This window comes from Sparus aurata, chromosome 11, assembly GCF_900880675.1.
Source record: "Sparus aurata chromosome 11, fSpaAur1.1, whole genome shotgun sequence".
Taxonomy (NCBI): domain Eukaryota; kingdom Metazoa; phylum Chordata; class Actinopteri; order Spariformes; family Sparidae; genus Sparus; species Sparus aurata.
In genome coordinates, this window is record NC_044197.1 from 17004354 (window position 1) to 17024893 (window position 20540).

Consider the following 20540-nt stretch of genomic DNA (forward strand, 5'->3'; position numbering starts at 1 on the left):
CCATGACAGAAGTCCACAAAAATTTCTGGAGCTTCACAGCAAAACAGTGTTGCAGCTTTCTCCTAAACAACTGAAGTAGATGGAGACAAACTGAAGCCAAAGACGTTATTCACACCCTTGAAGCACCCACTTCCGTTACTTTTAGTTAAACAGTGAAGCGTTTGGGTAATAAATAAATAAATATTTTCTAATCAATTTGGTATCTCAGGTTACCTATGCTTACGCTTGGCGAGCTGTATGAAGACATGGTTATTTTTTTTGTTGTCTCCATCTTCTTCAGTTGTTGAGGGGAGTGCTGCAACACTGTTTTGCTGTGAAGCTCCTGAAATGGTTTGTGGACTACAAAACTTCACCCACCTTTCCATCGACACAAGGATGACCAGATAATGACCGAATTTTCATAAATCAGGAAACATATCCTTAAAAGTGTGTAAACGACAAACTGAACTTACTGGTGACACTCGGTAACACAAAGAGTCAGTTTTAAATTGTGGCAGATTTAATACAATTGGGAAAATTGGAGGCATTTCACATTCAAGAAAAAAAAAAAAGTTTTTTTTTTTTTTTTTTTTACAAGTGTAGACTAGTGTAATTGTCATTACAAGTCTAACGGGTATAAATAAAACAGGATATTATAAAATATATGAGGATTTCCAAAGCCTTTACTCTATACAGTTGCAGGATTTGTAGAAAATAGAACATGAAGCTACATTGATTTAAAGACATGCTTTCCCTTTCTACTCAGTAATTCCTCCCAGTGAATTAACGCTAATAAGGTCCTTATAATTCAGAAAAACAGATCTTTTATTATTAAATATATCCATGTTTTGGTGCTAACATACAGCAGATCAAGTGCCTGGACAGTTACATACACATAAAACTTCATTTGCTCCACAAAAGTTAGTCAAAAAAAGGCATATTCACAGTTAGTGTCAAGTTAGTGTCAGAACATAGCACCCGACCTAGATTAGATCGCCACCCTACGGAGCATCTCTGCACATCATGAGTCTGTTTTTGTTTGTCATACAGGCAGTTTTGTTTTACAGTTTGACTGTAGTGTCTCAGGCACCTGAAAGCACCTGAGGACTGAGGAGGAGGAGAAGAAGAAGAGGGAGAAATACTGTCTGGGCCTTCATGCTCCACTGTCCACTAAGAGCGAAACTACGGGTTGTTTTTTTTTGTCATTATCAATTACTGATTATCTTGTTTTTCTTTAAGAAACCGATCAATCTACAGAATGTCAAAAAGTTAAGCCAAAAAATGTCAAACAGACTATTGGGTGTGACAAAATAACTTTCCTAATTTTTTTTTTTTTTTTACAAATGACACAAAAGAACCAAATCTTTCTATGTGCGAGGTCGCAGGAGTTTGGTATTCTTGCCCGATAATTGACAAACATTTCATTGATTATCAAAATATCTATCGATTTATTATCGGCTTATAGACCAGATCCCTGTATCTTTGCAGCTCGACTTGTCCACACAAAAACTGTGCAGTAGTTCAGGTGAAGGGGATCGGGCGCTGTGAGGCGGCCCCTGGCTGAGGAATGACTGGCTCTACAAGAACCAAACTGTGTGAAGCAGCTCACTGCTGATGCTGCAGGTACTGGTTTGTGAAAGCCTCCAACTGTTTCTCCAGCGCTGTCGCTTTATGTCTGCGGAGGAAACGAACAGATTTGAGTCAGATTTGGGCCGACTTCATCCAAAATACTTCTTGGAATCTAATTTATTTGTTACATCACATTTTCAGAGATGTTCTCCAACATCTAAATTCTTTAGAAAGGGCAGTCAAATGGATACAATGACCAGAACAGATGAGTCATTTTTTTTTTGGCAAACATGTAAAGTTATAAATCTTTCAGCAACAACAAACAGAAAAATAACAAGGATTGGCATTTCTGCTGTTTCTGTAGTATCATTCATATCATCTAGGAGAATTATTTTCCCTAAATTCCAAAACATTCATCTACCCCACATCTCTACCCATCATGATTCCCCCAAAGAGAGAAGACGGCGTACTGACCGCAGGCTCTTGGATTCGCTCTGGACAGTCTCCAGCTGATCTATCTTGGCTGTCAGTTGGCGGATTTCAGCCTCCAGCTCTTTCTGCGTCTGGTCCACCTGCTGACAGAGCCGAGCAAAGGTCGTCGCCATCTCCCTGGCAACACAGAGGGCACAGCGTCTCAGTGCTTATTTATTTAGCCCTGTTACAGAGAGGAAGGCAGGGTGGGGCAGGGCAGGGTGCAGGGTGCTGTGTGTGTGTGTGTGTGTGTGTGTGTGTGTGTGTGTGTGTGTGTGTGTGTGTGTGTGTGTGTGTGTGTGTGTGTGTGTGTGTGTGTGAGTAAGAAACATTACGAGGAGTCTTTGTCAGTAGGTTAAATACCTCTGACAGCAATTGAGGAAATAGTGATGAAGATTTTGATGTCGGCAAAACAAGCTTAGATTGAATGTGCTGCTTGTTAAAGGAATAATCCACCCTGTAATACGCTGGAAGGGATCCATTTCTGATATTCAATCCATGATGAATCTAGCAATTTCACATTGTATACTTTTTATCTGTATTTCATGGTAAACAACAATAAAACTGAAAAAAGGAATACAAAGAACAACTGCATTTGAATGGCAGAAAATTACCTATTTTAAAAATTGCAGTCATTTTCATTCCATAACGGCAGAAAACACTGCTCTCAAATATGGAGATTTCCTGCTTTTCTCTGTTATACATCATATTAAATTATTATGTAGTGTCTAGTTTGTCCTACTATTGAATAACAGAAATTCTACCGTATCAGTAGCAAACTTACTGTTGGACCTGGTGGCTGCAGTTTGCACTCGTAAAGCTGATGATAAGCTGCAGCTTCTCTGTCGCGTAGTCCACAAACTGCCGCTTCAGACTCCGCTCCTTTGCCTTTGTGGTCCAGGTGAGTCTCTCATACAGGTACAGCAGGCCGTACAGTGAGGCTGAGAGGGCGATCAACCTCCAGCCAACTGCTCGGTACACCTTAAAAAATAAATGCATAAATAGAAGCTGGGTAAGCACCCTGACCAGCCTGAGAGAGAAATAATTCATTAACAGGGACAGTCTGCAGTGGCATGTTCTGCATTCTTTGTGTTTGGAATTTGAAGCAGAAGGGGCACCGAAATGAGGGAAACTCATCCCTAAGAAAAAAATTATATTTTGCAAAAGAGCAAGAGAACAATTTTGGAAAACAACATACCACTCCTCCAACGATGACAACACCCATTGAAGTGCGGGAGGTGAGCGATGCCACGTTGGTTGCCATGGCTACCATCAGGTCCTCCTGGGTCATGAGAGCTGTCTCGTTGTTGGGCGGGGCTATCGTGGAGGGGGGTCCAGAGGATGGTGTACGGGTGAGGGGCAACGCCGGTCGAGAGGCCTGAGTGAAAACAGAAGAGTATTCAAAAACTGACCTACTTGAATATATTGTGTTCATATGAACATTATTAGCATACTTATGGACATTAAGGATGATATTGTACCTGGAAGTTCTGGTCCACCAGTTTGAGCGCTCTCTGTGCATTAACAGATCCCAGGAAGCGGTGGACTAACGACGTCCAGCCCAAAGAAAATTGAAACTCAATGTTCTCCTGGAAGTCGTTGCAAAGTGTGGCACAGTTCAGGTCGTAACTCAGGTCAAACTTCCTGCTGGGCACCAGCATGTGGACTTGGCTCTGGACCGTGGAGGGAAGCAGAGGGAGCATACTCTCTGGAGAGGGAGAAAAAAAACATGGAGTGAGAGAATTACAAGAGGGATAGACAACAGTCAACAGAAGTCATGGGATCATCTGTAGCCAAGTTTGTATTGTAAGCATTATTGCTGAACACTTTAAGGGACTATTCGTCAAAATGAGCACCTTTACTTTATATGTATTTAACAGCTGTTAATATTTTTTGGGCACTAGAGAGCAGAAAATGTCATAAGAGCACAGATAAAAAATCACCACATTATCATTGTGGTTTGGAAAGAAAAAGGTAATTCAATTTGAATATTCCTGCTTTTCGAAACACCAACATTTCATAACAGCACCTAAGGGCACATTAACACCTTTGCAACATCGTTGTCACTGAGCTCAGCTTGCAAGACCAGTGACGTATTTGTAGCATAATGGGGCACGGGATGATGGCATTCAGTGAGGAGGCTAAATATAGCAGGACGCTGGGTGGTGCAGACCGTTGCCAGAGTGCACAATAGGACTTGACTAAGTTTAGCGACGCTCTCTAAATGAGCAAAACAATTTTGAGGACTGAAAATGTGAGCTGAGGTCATTTTCTATGAAAACAGGATCTCTTTCTTAGCCTTTAGAGCATGTAATGGTTGTAAGGAAGTTATCATTTCTAACAACCACTAATTTTAGCTTTTAAGCCCCTTTTAAGAGCCTTATAAATGCAATTTGAGACCTATTTCATGTCAATTCTAGCAAAAAGGTGTTTTCTCGTACAAGGTGTGACAGCCTTCAAATTCATTATCTTAAATGCACCATTTTCGAAACCAGATCTCACTTAATTTGCGGTAACCTATGAAAGTAGCTTATTATTTCTAGAGTGCCTGCAGCAAAACTTGTTTTATTCTAAAGATAAAATTTATGCTATATTCAGATGGTTTACTTAAGATGACAAAATATCAGAAATGACCTGGTTGTGACCAAGAGAAAACTCTAATCCCTTACTATGTCTGTGACTTTGATCAATCAGAGGTTAATAATAAACTGCAAGTTCTAAAAGTACTGCAGCGCGCTACCCTAGAATACCAAATCTTTTGACAACCCTTGAAGCAACGACTCAATTCAGTGCTAAGGCGATCTACTAATGTTTTATACATTACCTATCATGTATTTCTGAGAAGACTGTACAGAAGCGAAGACAGCATCAGAGCAGCGGTAGGCCAGGTTCTTGCCCATCCCCTCCTCCACGTGAGACAGCAGCTCCTGACAACAACAACAACAACAACAACAACAGGAGTCAGAGGTCATACAGAAAGCAATGAAAAAAACAGAGGGACCAGATGTGTCACTCTGGCTTCTAGTTTAAGAGCATTAAGCTGGCAAGACTGTTTGGTAATCACCAAAGCACCTCAGATTGTTGCCCTCGAAGGTTTTGCCCTGGAAAGTTTTGATAATGAGGAAATCATCTGTGCCTCAACTTACAGATTTGTAGATCTTGAGGACGTGGTGTGAGGGGTGGAAGTCAGAGTGGAACTCATCGACGATGACGTGGAGGCGGCAGATCTCCTCTTCCATGGCGCTGGATACCTGGACAAAACACAACCAGAGTTTTCAGTCAGCTACAGTACAGCAAGACAGGAGTAGGCAGGATGTCTGTCTCATTAGATAGCGTCCACTGCACCCAGCTATAGTGTCAGAGGTATTTATATGGTAGACATTAAGCTGAAGTTCTTTAATAATCAAGCTCAGACAAAAAACTGATTAACTGATTTGTCTATTAACAAAAAACAGAGGAAACTGATTAGTAGTTTAAATTAAAGGAAAATGCCTAATCTGAGCTGGTTGCATTCTATCCAAAGGAGATCTTTAACAGGACATGAAATAGTCCTTCCACCTGTTGTCAACTACATTACCTTTGACGCCACATCCTCACTGATGGACTTGATCTTTTTCTTGATATCATCAATCAGCAAGTTGAGCTGATTCTTGACAAACTCCAGCCGGTCCATCTGATACTCTCTGTCCTCCAGGGCCGCCACTCTGAAGCCGCCAACAGGAAATAAAGTCACTAATGCAAAGTATAGATGCAAAAAGTGCAACACTATGGAAAGGAGAACTTAGAAATCCACTAATATCATTTATCCTTCCATTATTACACAAAGTGCCATTCATGTCCCTTTCACAGAGGTTTCATATATTACCTCGATAAGCCCTTCATGGCGTCGACAAAAGGAGAAGACATCACTCTGACAATATCAAACTTTAACCTCTATCAATACAGTTAACAGAGTAGTCTGAGGAACAAAAAGTATGGAGCGAGATACTCACCTCTTCTCTGCCGCCTCGATGTTGATGGCGTCCATGATGCTCTTGACTTTTTCTGTGATCTGCTTGGCCCTGATAGTGTGCTGCTCAAACTTTGTTTTCACTGCTGACTGCGAGATACACTCCTGCGAGGCCATAACACACAAGTTACTGTGACAGCTACAGGGGCTGCTGCTGGATAGGGTGCGTGAATTCGCACGCTACCAGGGACGAACAGAGGACAAGATACACACCTGCTACTTTAACTTAGGAGAAGGAAAGAAATGGAAACACAGGTGTGAGAATGACAGCAGCAGAGTGTGCATCTTGTGTCCCACAGCCCGCATATATTGGGAAGTCACAGTAACGTGTTGGTGAAGCCTCAGCAAAATTATAAAAACATATCAAGTTTGCACAATCAAGTATGCAGAGAAGAAAGAAAAAATATGCTGTAACATGTAAAAGAAGAAATTGTGTGTCATTTTGGGATAAATTATATTGTCGCGTTTTCGATGACTTAACGTTTTTATCCGATAGATGCCGTTCTTCTTTGAGTTTAAACAGTGCCGTCGTGGCTTCTGAGACAAACTCATGACTACTCCACTATTATTAGTTTATTCAAAATATTCACATTCATTTATCTTCTCTCAACACAATAATTTTTAATGTTAGTGGTGGGGTCCACCATTCCCACTGTCTTCTAAGAATGCACGCAAGTAATCAGCATCATTTTATCGCATCGTTAACGTGACCCTCCAACTGCAGATCCCTCTCGTGACAGCGTATAGGAGGTGTGTTAAGTTACTGCTAACGCAAACTGAACCTTCCCCACTGCTACTGCTGCTTCTTCACCTCAAAAGCCTTCAACTGGGGAAATCTGTGGTGGCTTTTACTGTGAAGCAGCAGCAGGAAACATGATATCACTTACCACAATTTTACATCAAAAATGTATCTCCAAAATTACTGTGGTCACTTGCGTTTCTTGTCAGCAAAAAAGTTTTGATGTTTCAAAGGCAGTTAAGGAACAAGCTGGGACCGACTTCACACCTTCAACTTCAGGAAGTTAACCTACTTTATTGTGTCCTGCTGTAATGGGGAAAAGTAATTAAGCTGTATGCAGCCTGAAATCAAGTTGCTAATGACAGGATGGAAAAGTCAAATTATGACTGGTTAAAATTAGTTGGTTTTACTTGCACTACTAACAGATACACTTGCTGCTCTTTTGTTGTATGTCTGATAAAGTAGCTGCTTATTGACTGTTCACTGCTCTAAGAACTATGGAATGTGTAATATTAACCCACACCTGCTGTTACCATGATAATCACGGCTGTTGCAAAATCAACCAGGAGGGAAATCTTGAGGATTCAAATAATAATTTCCTCCCAGGATGAACACAATTCACTTCCTGCTGGTTAACAAGATGCAACAAAACACACAAAAACATAGAAAACTCAACAATCACAATTTTTAGGACAAAACCAAACCAAACGTAGAATGAAAACAAATGGATGCCCTCGCCTAAGTGAATCTAGACTTCAGCAATGAAGACGCAGGTTGATGGGAAAGGCACAGTGATTGGTCTAGAAGGCCCTGAGGGGCGCCAGCTTCACGTGCATGGTTGGTGGCGAAACCCGTTCACTAAGTCAGGCTTGACTAGACAACTGCTCATGTTAACCGTTACTATTAGGAGAAGGACTTGGTTGCTTCTCGTTTTATTCGGTTTCTTTTACCATGCAATAATCTCAAACGAACTCTTTCACAAACATGCATACACACGCAGGCAAGTTAATTTCTCAGAGTAGTATTTGTCAAAAGCTGGAACAATAAAGTTAGCTTTGGTTCACAGCCTGACAAAGCCGCCTGTCTGTATTTCTGAAAAATGATAACTGAAAACGATTTCCTCACTTCTCATACAGGGTTCCTTCACATTTTCAATCGCAAATTCTTTTCCATGTTGTGGAGGAACCCTGCCCACAACAGTGATTCTCTCTCCTGTTGTAACCAGAGCCAGCCAGATAACGTCAACAAGCTTTGCTTAGCTCTTCCAACCGCGGCAGTGTTTATCAGCTTTATCAGCCTCCTGTAATTTTCACCTTGATTTGACTCGACACTGATTTCAACTCAGGGTTACAATATGACTGTTGAGATGTATTTTGATGTCAAATATATCAGTCTAATCACATGTGCGCCAAAATACATGAAAACGGCTTAATTCTTTTGAAAATGTTTTTTCTCTGGTTTCAGTCACAAGATAGATTTTGTTTTGAGAAGTGGGGATAAAAATATCTGAAGATATGGAGAGTACTCTGACACACGCACACAAACCGACCTCAAACCTCCTCTCAAAGCACTGGAACTCCTTCAGTCTCTCCTGGAAGCCCTCAGCCAGAGCTCCACCTGTTGGATGAAATCATCACAATGTGAGTAAAATGAAAAGTTATTTATTGACTTGCATCAGCACAGACACCTTTATAAAAGCATGTATTTTTTTTTATTATTATTATTATTATTATTATTATTATTATTATTATTATTATTATTTACTAGTGTAATCACTTTTCTTTATCATTAATATACAACATGAGTGCACTTAAGTTTTAACAATGACCCTAAATGTGTTTATCAAAAGAAAAACTGTAAAAGTGGATGTCATAGTTCATTCCCTGTATGCAATATTTCATGTAAACATTCAAGTTTCAAGTTGATTACAATATGGTTTGTAAAACAGCATATACTCTGGTTGTGGATGATTAAAACGAGTTGAAATTGTTTCTCGATCCTCCATGAATACAACATTATCGGCAGTAATGTGAAGCCTCACCTGTTTCAGGCATGCCCTGTGCACGCTGCATGCGGGAGTTTAGCACCTCTTTGGCGGACACAAAGAAAATGCGGTTAGGTGCCTGATCGCGGTCCACGACCTTCAGCTCCTCTACCAGGAAGTTCACACAGCGGTCTGTGTGCTGCTTTCTCACCTGGAGGAAGACGGGTCACATTATATGATGCGCTGCTTTTTGTGATTTTATATCGACAAAATCATAGTGAAAAATATGTATAATACAGATACAAGGCTATAATAAGTTCTAAAATATACCATCTTAATTGCAAACATCATCATCGTGTGTTAAAAAATTGTGTTTTTTTTCTTTCGTCTCCATCCCAGTGTCTTTTTGTGTCAAGGTCTCCAATGAACAACAATTCAAACAATTCTGCAAAAATCTGTGAAAGGTTATGAGATCAGAAGCAATTATAATTTTGAGAAAGTTTACTCACGTCCTCCATGTATTCTGGTTCGTTTGCTGAGGCGTCCCAACGGTTGTTGAGGATGAAGATGTTGGGCTTTGACAGACGTTCGTTCACTTTGTGGAAGAAGTGCTTTTCCTAGATGATGATGGGTGAAGAGAGATCGAGTGACGTTTAAGTTCTCTCAAATCTTGTGAAATAAACAAAATATACATTTAATGTTTTCTCTTTGTCACTAAAATAACTAAAAAAAGACTTGTTGTCTAGAAACCTAAAAAAACCCACGTTATTTTAAATGTTGGTTTTACACAACACAAATCAAAGGAATTTTAACTTCTTGTTGATTCATATTCAGTGCCTACACTAAATGTTTCTACTGTACATCCCATGTCTGGCTCTATCCATGAACACAGACTTTATTTTTTGTTTTTGTCCACTTCATTTTCAGCAAGACAGCAGAGTCTGTGCTGTAACATGGATACAAATGTTCAGGGTTTGCATAACCAGACTTGGCAGCCAACATTTTTCCTACTTGATAATCTTACAATATTTACATAAAGCCTGGATTCATTTCCATTGAAAATTACAGAGAGGGGAAGTTGTGTTTGCTTTCCCTTTAAGAGCTGCTGCCGGGTTAAGGAGCTCTGTGATTGACTGTGTCCAGCTTCACATTGCATGAATGCCTGAGCTGAGAGAAACAAGAGTGGGGCCCCTGTGGCTGGATACAAACACAGGCAGCCACATCCTCCACTCTGTAATCAGTTCTGCAGAGAAAACAACAACACTGACCCTTTGAGTACACTTAAGTGGCTGACACAACAGAAAACTTACGTTGTTTGCTGTTGTGGTGTATTATTACTAGTTTAGACAATATCAGTAAGTGACGCAAAGCTTTTTTACAAGTTAGATTTCACAGGATATTGGCCTGACGTGAGCTTCACGTGGATCAGAGGCATTACTGTGTTCATCAGTGTGGATTCAGAGTTGGCCACCAGCACAAAGACGTCGGCATCCAGACAAAACTTGTCAATCCAGCTGTCCAGTTGAGATGTGACGTCTGTTCCTGGGCTACAGCGGGGTAGAGAGGTCAAGAGGTCAAATACATGTCAACTACAAAACATATTAAGAAAGTGTCCATTTGAGCTGATTCTTTGGAAATCACTAGCTTTATCTGTGTTAATCCCACCAGAAACGGCTAAATTGATATTTGCAAACTTGTCCAGAATGTTTACATGTGCTTAGAGGATCCTGTTACCTGTCTACAAGCACCAGGTCGTCTCGCAGCAGAGCGCACTTGGTCTTTGGCCAAAACACACGGACGAGACAGCCGGCGTCCAGACTCTCATCCATGTGGAGAGCGTGAGCCAGCTGGTTTACAGTCTGCAGAAGACACATAAACAGACTGACGTTATGTTGTACACGTAATAACTTGTCTCCGTTATTAGAGTTATCGTCCTGTTGACTTTATGAATTTACAAAAAAGTAAATACCTTATTATAATACCTTACTTTAATAGTAAAAAACATGACTTTTCTTAAATCCTCAGTTTGTGTGTGATTAAGCCCAGGGGAAAATATTTTATCACTTTTTAAAATTCTGTCAAAATATTTGTTCTGTTAGTTTTTACTACGCTGAAAGGACAGCTTCAGGACTGAAAAGCATAGCTTACAGCATCAACCAATAAGGTAATAATCTTTAACGATGGTACGTTATTAGGTATTTTCAGTTAGAAATGTATTACACTAGCAGGATTCATTTACTATCAGCTAAAATGAACCTTGTTAACAGCTATTAAAGTTTTTTCAACAAGAGAACCCACATGTACATGTGACACCCTGGACAGTCAATTCAAACACATTTTAAAACAACAAACACTGACCAAAGTGCTTAACAAGGAGATTACATAAAACACATGAATTTTCCAAACTGGAAACAACAGACAGGACAATAGAAAAGCACAAGACCAGCTTCATCCAGTTCAGTCTGTTAAAGTTAAGAGAGAGTGAAGTCTCTCACATCAGCCTTTCAGTTCGGACACCTGACACCACTGCTCATATCCTGCATACCTGAGTCTGTTAACATGGCCGCGGGTTCAGGTGGCATTTACGCGATTTAGGTCCGGAAAATTAACACAAACTCACAGCCCAAAGGACACACAAAGCTCTCTCTCCTTCTTTTACCGTTGACCTAACACTATTACAAACTTGAAATGGATATTAACGATTTTGAAAAATAAACTACTTCTGACGGAACAATAAATGCAACTTGTTGAAAAATCAGTATAAAGATACAAGCTCGGTTATTAGGGTGAGGCATAAACCTTATCAGCTTGTACCCTCAACAGAGTGACCCATTGGAGTAAAACAACACTTCCACAACAACAAAAGCTCTCATAATTCTGGCATTCTGACTGCACTCGGTCCAACACAAGCAAACAGAGAAATGTGAGAAAATGCAACTTGACGTCCTAGATTTCAGAACAGTCATTATCAGTGTATTGAGTGACAACTGATTAAAAAGGCAACAGATGGTCTGATTAGTGAATACTGGCAAATTCTGGTGTGTGTTTGTTAAACCTTCTCCTCCTTTACTCTAGAAGAAGTACAAAGTATTCTTCAACAGTTGCAGACAAGCTGCTCAGAGCAGACCCCAGACATCCAAACATGTAAGTATATGACTGGAAGACAGGCCAGTGCTCATACAAAAAACAAACAGTGTGAACCAAACCTTCCATGACAATTTTTAATAAAATAAAATTCACCTTGATGCTCTTCTCCTCATCAGAGCCCTCCGTCTTGAGGTAGGCCTTGTCCTCATCAGTGCCCTCCACACTCAGGAAGCAGTTAGTTGTGTGGCCAATCCCGCTGGGCAGCACACGGTCCCTCAACATGGCGTTAACCACTGTGCTTTTACCATTACTGGTCCTAAAACCGGATAAAAAACAGACATTGGCTGAATGTGGAACCAAATCATTTGCTCATAATTCAAATCATTCTAAAAACGAACACATGCAAAGTCCTAAGATGATGCACCACAAATATGCGCTTGCACGTGAGGTCAAACTGAGTAATTTCCTAGTTGCCTGCAACAGGAAACGTTATCAGCGCGATAGGTTCAAGAGACTTATGTGAAACTCTAGCTCGCTGCTGAATCGAGCTGTTTTCTCTCACACGTCCTTCTATTGCATTTTGGATTTGAAGCCTATAATAAGCATCGACGTAGAGCACAGCCTGGTTCAACTAGTTTGAAATCATTTACACAGGATGACTGGGTTGACTGAACAACGTCACTTCAATGACACAGGTCAAGCTGATGAAAGAAAACAAAAGAGAAAGCAAAGCTGCCACATGTGCAATAAGGGGAAGGACTCATTTAAATCACACATCAGGGCAATTATTTCAGCAAAGTGTTGATAACGATGTTCTTTAGAGGATGATGTGGATTTCTGGTGATTTATGAATGTATTTACCTGCCAAAAAAGGCCACTTTCATGTGTCTGCGTGCCAGCACCTCCTTAATGACAGCGAGTTTATCAGCATACGACTGAATCTCCAGCTTTTGATCCTGGCTGGCGATGTTCTCCAATGCTTTATTCCCACAGGTTTCTGTCCCAAAACAACACAGACATCATGAGCCAGAGAGAGATGACTGACAGACAGTAAACACACAAGCTGCTCATGTGAAAAGGAGCGATTGCCTCACTAGAGGTGATTGCCAGTTGGTGAACAGATCCAACCCAAAACACCTCACCTTCTACAAAGTCTGAGGTCTCTTTCACATAGTTCAGGAGCTGTTCGAACACATCGCTTATGGTCTTCTTGGCCACAACAAAGTGCTTGAGAGGGGAGAACTCCCCCCGAGCCGAATCCGACCGTGTGAGTGGAGGGGCAGCAGCCATGGTGTTCAATCTAAACACGGAGAGGGGTCAAAAAGGGCAAACACAAACATTAGACAGTTGTTCATAAATCGTACTGTTTGGATCAAGCGAGCTCACTTGTTTTTATCGTACACTGTTCTTATTGTCGGGCAGGCTAGGTTAACTCAATCAACTGATGAAACACGTTAGCTAACATTCAGTCATCGAACTGCAAGTGAAGACACAAGTTAGCGGCGACACCGTGCAACTTCATTAAGTCTACTACACAACATGACACATGAGAGTGACGCACTGTGTCTGTACAGATAACGGTGTATACATGTGTTTACCTGTCCCCGACTACTTATTATCAATGTTTATCAAATTTATGTTAAACGAGCGGACACATGCGGCTGCCAAACAAGCTAACAAATTACCTGAGCTATGTTAGCTAACGTTACTAGCGGCGTCAAATTAGCATCAGCGCAGCTCACTAGCAGGGTATTTGCTCACCGCAGTCGTTGGACAGACAGTGTCCTTTTCTCATAACATAAACAATATTGATCGCTACCCTCAAATCCCTTCCCTCGCTGAAAGATTACTTGCTGTCAGCCTGGCTAACCTTCTGTTTGTATCCCGTAATGGCACCGCTGTCACGTTAGCAGCACCAGCCAAGGGGCTTCCGGGACACATTTCAAAATAAAGGTCCGATCGAGGTGCTGCGTACACGTTGAGGATTTGAATGTGGCAGGATGAGATTTTGTTATAGTTTCTGCTGATTTGCATATGCTTTAAATAGCTGTGGTGGTTAGCTGTAAAACTCAACTGATTCACCCTCGCTTGCAGTTTTGCTTTGACCTTGTATCTATAATTTGTAAGGTACCACTGAGGGATATAAGGACATGTCATTGATTCTATTGATTGTTTATTCTCTGACACATCTGAAACTTTATTTTGCATTTTGTGAATATTTTTTGATCCCCAAAAATATTGTAAAAGACATTCAATTGATTTTTATTGCATTTCCATCTACACGCATATATGCACCCATATCCAAATATCCCTATCCGTAACTAATTTTGAGTAGCAACCATTTTTTTGACAGCAACTAATTTTTTGCTTGATGGAAATGTAATTATAGTCACCTGTAGTTAGATTTCACTAACTTTATATCCATTAGTCCTCTAATTGTTGAGAAAAATAAAACGCAGCAGTTTTTTCCCCTTCTGGATCTAAATAGGATGCACGTACAAAGAATGAATGGAATATAGCGAATTTGTTTTACAATTTGAATGTTAACTTAAGTTACTACAAGCCTTTATATTTAGTTTATAAATAATTATGCAAAAACTTTGGAATCAAGAAAATAACTAACATTTAAAAAAGCCATTTTCTACCAACAAAGCAGTACAGTAGAAAATAATACATAAGCATGAAGATTTTCAAAAGACCAAAAAAGTGTCAGGCTGAAGCTACAGCTTGGAGTGTCCCTCTGGCACACTGTACTTTCAATTCTTAATTTTTTTAACTTTTTGGTTTTTTTTATACAATAACCTCTTTGTTATTTGATTTTGAAACTGAAATTATTGTACTTCCTGCTCTTTTCAGATTCCCTGACGTCAGCTTGACGGTGCTGCTTCCAACTGCCCTTTACGAAGTGGGGGCGGAGACACGTGACGTAAGGGTGGCTGGCAGCAGCCAATCATTGTTCAAAGAATGCATCCAACCCCTGAGATCTCCTTTAATGAAGCTGACAGTCCGGTCTAGTTTATAACACCAAGGGCATATGTAATCATACACAGCACAGATTTACTGCATTGTAAACATAACAGATAAATATACTCTTATATTATCTACTATATCAATGGATGTGACTAAGTACATTTACTCATGCACTGTCATGGACAGTTACTTTAGACATTTTACATCAAGCTTGATGAGAGAAATGTACTTTCTCTAGCTGTCATTAAAAGAACATTGTTTTCATACATTCAATGTTGACACATTACAGGCTGTATTAATTAATAAATGAACATGAGCTGCTATGCCAAAGTCGCCTCTCCAAGCACAGAGATCACACACACCACTCAAATGAAATCAGTCATGTATGTGCTGCCTTTTACAAGCCCCACAATAACTCTTACTCAGAATAGCAGCCTGTGAATGGGACAATACCAGAGAGGAAACGCCTCTGTGTGTGTGTGTGTGTGTGTGTGTGTGTGTGTGAGTGTGTGCGTGTGCATGTGTGTGTGTGTGTGTGTGTGTGTGTGTGTGTGTGTGTGTGTGTGTGTGTGACCTTAGCAACTCTGGCAAACTGTCATCATCAGTCAGAGCAGCGGACACTGAAATACCTCCACCGGGACCTCCAGCGTCTGGTTTGGGATACTTGGCAACCTTTTGTCATCTCAGAAAAACTCGGAATCGATCTCCTTCTGTTTCTCGATTCTTGCTGGATTTTCATTTTTAATGGTTATGTGCGGATTTATGATGGAGAATTAAAATGGTGAGGAAGAAAAAGCTGCTGGTGTTTGAGTAAGTATTTCTATCGTACGCATTTGTGTTGACTGGCTGAGCCTCTGACATGAAGTCTACTCACTTCTTCAATAAAATCACGTTGCTAATGCTACAGTGAGAGACTCTAGAGGTGTTTATGACACCTCATGTTGAAGTTTTATGTGGTATTCCAAGGGAATGTTTTATATTCACAGTAACAAAAGATGTTTATAGAGCTTTTCTACAAAATACTTACATAATATAAGTAAAGTAGAGTAGGTTTTTATGTTATGGTGCTGATGGAGCTTTGGATTGGTAAAATAATATGTGGCTTTCTTTTTTCAGCGTGGCTTCAGTGTCATACATTAGTGATGAGATGGATATACTCATTGCTCTCCCGGGCAGATATAGATTTCATCCCATACATGTGGGATCCAAACTAAACTCTTGTCTCTGTGGAATTAACGCAAGAACCTTGACATTTTAACCTTTTGAATCATTTATCTGAGGTGAGCCAAAGATGTTTTTTAAAAGTGATAAGAGTTCACGTTGCGGGGGCCGATCGTTTCTATGTGAAACCACCTGGGCACAAACTATTTTTCTGTCAGCTTCCCCATTGTGCCGATGCCATTGTGGCAGCACAGGTGACACAAGAGCTTGTGTGTGTATTGTGTGTGTGTGAGCTGGTGTTTTGTCTGTGTGTGTATTTATGGGTGCCCTTTACATTGAACCATCCCATCTAGCATTCTCTCTCTCTGGGGATTCAGTTTTGACTCATGTCTTACCACAAAGTGAGTCAGGAAAAATGTAAATATGTATATATGTATATGTATATTTTGGGGTCCTTAGACAAACATTCAGTGATCTGTCAGTGGGTCAAAATCAGTTTTGTTGTTTGTTTTTCCCATCTGTGTTTTCTTCTCTTTTTAGAATTTGTGGAAGCATGATGTGGGATGGATAAACAACAACAAAACTCTACTGTAAGTTGGCAGGACGGCTGTTAGTGTGATTTAACAGTGTGTGTGTTTATGACGGGCTAACGTGGACATCTAATGATGGAAAAATGATCTCCCCTTTGAAAAGTGGAATATCTGTGAGACAGAGGCCGTTTCAAGAGTCAAAACTAAAGCTACATTTCCATAATTTAGTAAGTAATCCATCATTTGTAGCTGGTTTCAAAAGGATTTATAGAAAAGTAAGAATTGAATTTTTATAAATGTATCCATGTTTGTAATGCTTGTCACATTGCATCAGATGGTTCAGTAGGAAATAATTCTGCAGTTTTAATAACAATCATGCCATCATCTAAACGTCCTTATCTCAGAACCAAATGTCTTATTCAAAAACTAGTAGGCACATTCAAGGTGTGGCATGCCTTTCATGAAAGCAATTTATGTCTGAGAAATGTGCTTTTGTCCACCATATCTGTGTGCGTTTGTGTGCAGATGGCCTCTAATGACCCTGACCTTCCTGACCCCTACGCTGACCCCCAGCCTGGTGACCTCATTGAGATCTTCAGACCGGCCTATCAGCACTGGGCTCTCTACCTGGGCGACGGTTACATCATCAATTTGACTCCTGTCGGTCAGTAGGAGCCTCCAAGAGATGAGTTGTAACCGGCAGAGCTAAGTTAAACTAAAAACAAAGCGGTACCTCTGACAACACGGGCTCGTTTTGACACACTTTGGCTGGACATGGTGCAATTCATGAGTCTGCAAATCAAAACTCAGTAAATAAGAAACTAGCTGCTCTCATCCAGCTGTTTTTAACTTTCATACCCCTGACAGGTCACATTTGACCTTAAAGTCGCCCTCCACCCAAAAAGCGTGTCTTTCTTTTTGTTCCCCCGGTTGAATGTTTGAGCTTCACTATGTAGAACAATGTATGCACAGAGATTCACATTCGTTGCTTAAAGTGTAACTTTTCTCTGTGTTCATTGAAAACCTGATTTTAAGAGGCGGGCCTATGAGCATAATCTGTGACATCACAAATAGTTTGGAAGCTAATCCTGGTCCAATGTTCAGCAAACACGCACACTGATGTGGAAACAAAAAAAAATGATGTGTTCCGTCTGTAATGCAATACAAATATTTGCTTCTGAACTTAACGTAAGGTTAAAGTGATTCAAGTATGATTTGACTGCAATTTCAGTTTTAGTTTAAAGTTTTTAAGAATATTTTGAAGATGTATTCTTAAAATGTATTCTCCGTATTTCATTAATGAGGAGCAACAAATAGCTGCCATTTTGAGGCCATTTTAATGTAGTTAAGCATGGCTGATGCTGTTGTACACATGTGGAGGGGATCTTTAAGTATGGTAGTTAAGACACCAGCAGTTGGATGTACACTGATTGGAAGCACTTTCCCCCTGCAGCCTGTTTAAAGATATTCAAATCACAGGAAAAACACCCATTTAAACATTGTTATGGCTTGGCAGAGGTGAAAAGTAACTAAGTACATTGACTCAGGCTTCAGTTGGGAGCCTTTGTCGTCACGTCCCTTTCACCTTATGTTTCCTGTCTGTATCTCTACTATCTCTATTATCAAATGCAAGATGTTAATAATATTTTATTTTGAAAAAAGGCGTCTTGAATGAAGCACCTTTACTTGACTAATCTTTTTAGATCGTTGTATTGGTACATTTACTGATGAAGGACCTACACACTTATTCCACCAATGTGGCTTGGTCTGAATCTCCTGAGCGTTCTTAGACATAACTTAGTAGTTTTATGCTGAGTTTAAGCTCAACATCAGCCTAACATCTGTCTTCCTTTTTTGAATGTTACAAACTCTGAAACGTCCTCAAGCCCTCAGTCTATTTCAGATTTAGGTAATAATGAATGTCAGGTAGAAGACACTGATCCATTTTTGATAAAATGACGATAAAGATGTCTGCAGAGGACAGAGGATAATAAATGAACTCTTGACCTTTCTGTCAATTTGGATTGTTGTAAAAACAACTTTTGAAGTGGCAAGGATCCAAGAATGACCTTGGGATCTGTTAGTTGTCTGCTCATCACATTCTTTATTTGCTATATCATCTTGGCTTTATTTTATATACAAGACGCTTCTGGGAATCTGGTGACTCTCATCACACTTAGTCTCTCCTCTTCTCCAGATGAGAGTGCGGCAGCCGCCATGTCCAGTGTGAAGTCCGTCTTCAGCCGGAAGGCAGTGGTGCGCATGCAGCTGCTGAAGGAGGTGGTGGGAAGCGACTCGTACCGTGTCAACAACAAGTATGACCACAACCACACGCCCCTGCCCATCTGTGAAATCATCCAGCGAGCGCAAGTCCTCATCGGCCAGGAGGTGTCCTATGACCTGCTGGGGAGCAACTGCGAGCACTTTGTTACCCTCCTGCGCTACGGGGAGGGGGTGTCCGAGCAGGTCTCTCTCTGTTTGTTTTGTTTTTGTCTCTTGTGTCATCAGGGCAAAATACTAACCCATCACTCAGCGTACCACAGTTAACGATGAATCCCAAACTACCATCGTATTACTTTAGAAGTACAATTTGAGAACAGACAAAGACACTTAACAGAGACACAGTGGCAGATTAAAGTGAATCTCACCTTAAAATGTAACATTTACTTTATGATGGCCTGTGTTACTTTCTGGACTGTGTCTATGTGTAGATTTCAGCTCTCTCTTTGTTGTTCTCAGGTCAGCATGACTGACCTCTGCAGGGCTTTGATGGAAAAATAGTGTACTAACCCTTTAAATGAGAAGCACCAGAATTGAGATTTAATAGTGGGCCCCGGGCCGAAAGTGATCACCTGTTGTATTGTAAAATACTGTTGAGGTGCAATATGTAAGAATTTGCCACCTCATACTCTAATCATCTCCAAACATTGCTGCTGACTGTAGCTGCTGTTAGTTAGTGAGCTCATTTGACTGTGCAGCTAGCGGTCATGTTAGCTGACTCTGCCCAAACTTGGAGCTCAGAGCACCAGGGGAGTGTTGACCGTGTTTTAGTATCAGACTGTCACTTCTTGACGTACAAAATGGCTCGGAGCTAGCTAGTTCGCATGCTAACTTAAATAGATGTCTCTGCAACACACAGCACAGATGTTTCTGACATGAGGTGAAGTTGTTTATTTCTTAATTTCCTGTTGATATTTTTCATTTTTGAACTTTTTGAACTAAAGTTCTAACATAGTGCACCTTCAAGATGCAAAATGGTACTGAGATCCCACGTTCCCTTCATTGACCAACTTCTGGTGACCAGATAATGAAAAAACAATTAATAAGTACATATTTTAAGACCATTTTTACCTTAAGAAATAAAATGAATCCTCCTTGTCTCCACAGGCCACACGGGCCATTGGGGCCATCAGTTTGGTGACGGCAGCAGCCAGTGCCTTCTCTGTCCTGGGACTGATCAACACTCGATCCAGAAACAGGCCTTTCTGACAGCTGTGTTCTTCACTGAAGGGTGTTGTCTCCCAACATTCATGCGGCTGCGATTTCAAACAAATTAAATAAAGTATTAATGAAAAATACAAATGAGTCTCTTGTTTATTAAGTAGCCTCACAATAATATCACATACTAAACAAACAAAGTAATATTAATCATTTCGATGCTTGGTTAGTGTCAAACAGTGTTCTGGGGCCCTTATTTTCCTCTAAGAACAGCTTGTTTATTCAGTTATGGAAAAGATAAATATTCCTAAGTTTGTTTTATTATTACCTCATTAATATTGTAAATATTAAAATTCTTAGTTTGAATGTCGTCTACAAACTACATTGTAACTGTTAACGTACATACATTTCCAGAAAATAGTTTGATACTCGAGTACAACTCACATTACATACATTTTACTTACTACATATTTTTTCACATTGATCTCTCAAAATGTTGCCAAATTGAAGTGATGTTTCCATTGATTGTATTCTGTGGCGCAGGCAGCAGGTGGCGGAAGTGTTCCACAAACACCGGAAATAGATCTGCAGAAGAAGAAACAC

General features: G+C 40.3%; 2 protein-coding genes across 9 annotated transcripts; one reads left to right on the forward strand and one right to left on the reverse strand.

Moving 5' to 3' along the window:
• Window positions 1-477: 477 nt before the first annotated feature.
• On the reverse strand, window positions 478-13807 carry mfn1b (mitofusin 1b). Of its 5 annotated transcripts, none has more exons than XM_030433568.1 (18): window positions 13709-13807; window positions 12981-13138; window positions 12700-12835; window positions 11992-12154; window positions 10486-10610; window positions 10190-10298; window positions 9261-9368; window positions 8809-8962; window positions 8317-8384; window positions 6012-6133; window positions 5597-5723; window positions 5166-5270; window positions 4844-4946; window positions 3501-3727; window positions 3218-3397; window positions 2804-3000; window positions 2023-2157; window positions 478-1654 (listed from the first exon to the last, which is right to left on the reverse strand). In XM_030433568.1, exons 1-18 carry the CDS (start codon window positions 13777-13779, stop codon window positions 1585-1587), a joined length of 2358 nt encoding a protein of 785 aa, XP_030289428.1. In that variant the 5' UTR covers window positions 13780-13807; the 3' UTR covers window positions 478-1584. The 5 variants fall into 5 exon arrangements, with proteins under 5 accessions (XP_030289428.1, XP_030289431.1, XP_030289430.1 ...); XM_030433571.1 differs by having other exon boundaries at window positions 784-1654; window positions 13658-13766; XM_030433570.1 differs by having other exon boundaries at window positions 784-1654; window positions 13600-13759.
• A 1577-nt stretch (window positions 13808-15384) lies between these two features.
• On the forward strand, window positions 15385-20077 carry plaat1 (phospholipase A and acyltransferase 1). Of its 4 annotated transcripts, XM_030434261.1 has the most exons (6): window positions 15386-15618; window positions 15925-16088; window positions 16510-16559; window positions 17025-17163; window positions 18697-18965; window positions 19887-20077. In XM_030434261.1, exons 3-6 carry the CDS (start codon window positions 16533-16535, stop codon window positions 19986-19988), a joined length of 537 nt encoding a protein of 178 aa, XP_030290121.1. In that variant the 5' UTR covers window positions 15386-15618; window positions 15925-16088; window positions 16510-16532; the 3' UTR covers window positions 19989-20077. The 4 variants fall into 4 exon arrangements, with proteins under 4 accessions (XP_030290123.1, XP_030290121.1, XP_030290120.1 ...); XM_030434260.1 differs by lacking the exon at window positions 15925-16088 and having other exon boundaries at window positions 15387-15618; XM_030434262.1 differs by lacking the exons at window positions 15386-15618; window positions 15925-16088 and adding an exon at window positions 16303-16370.
• The last annotated feature ends 463 nt before the right edge of the window (window positions 20078-20540 follow it).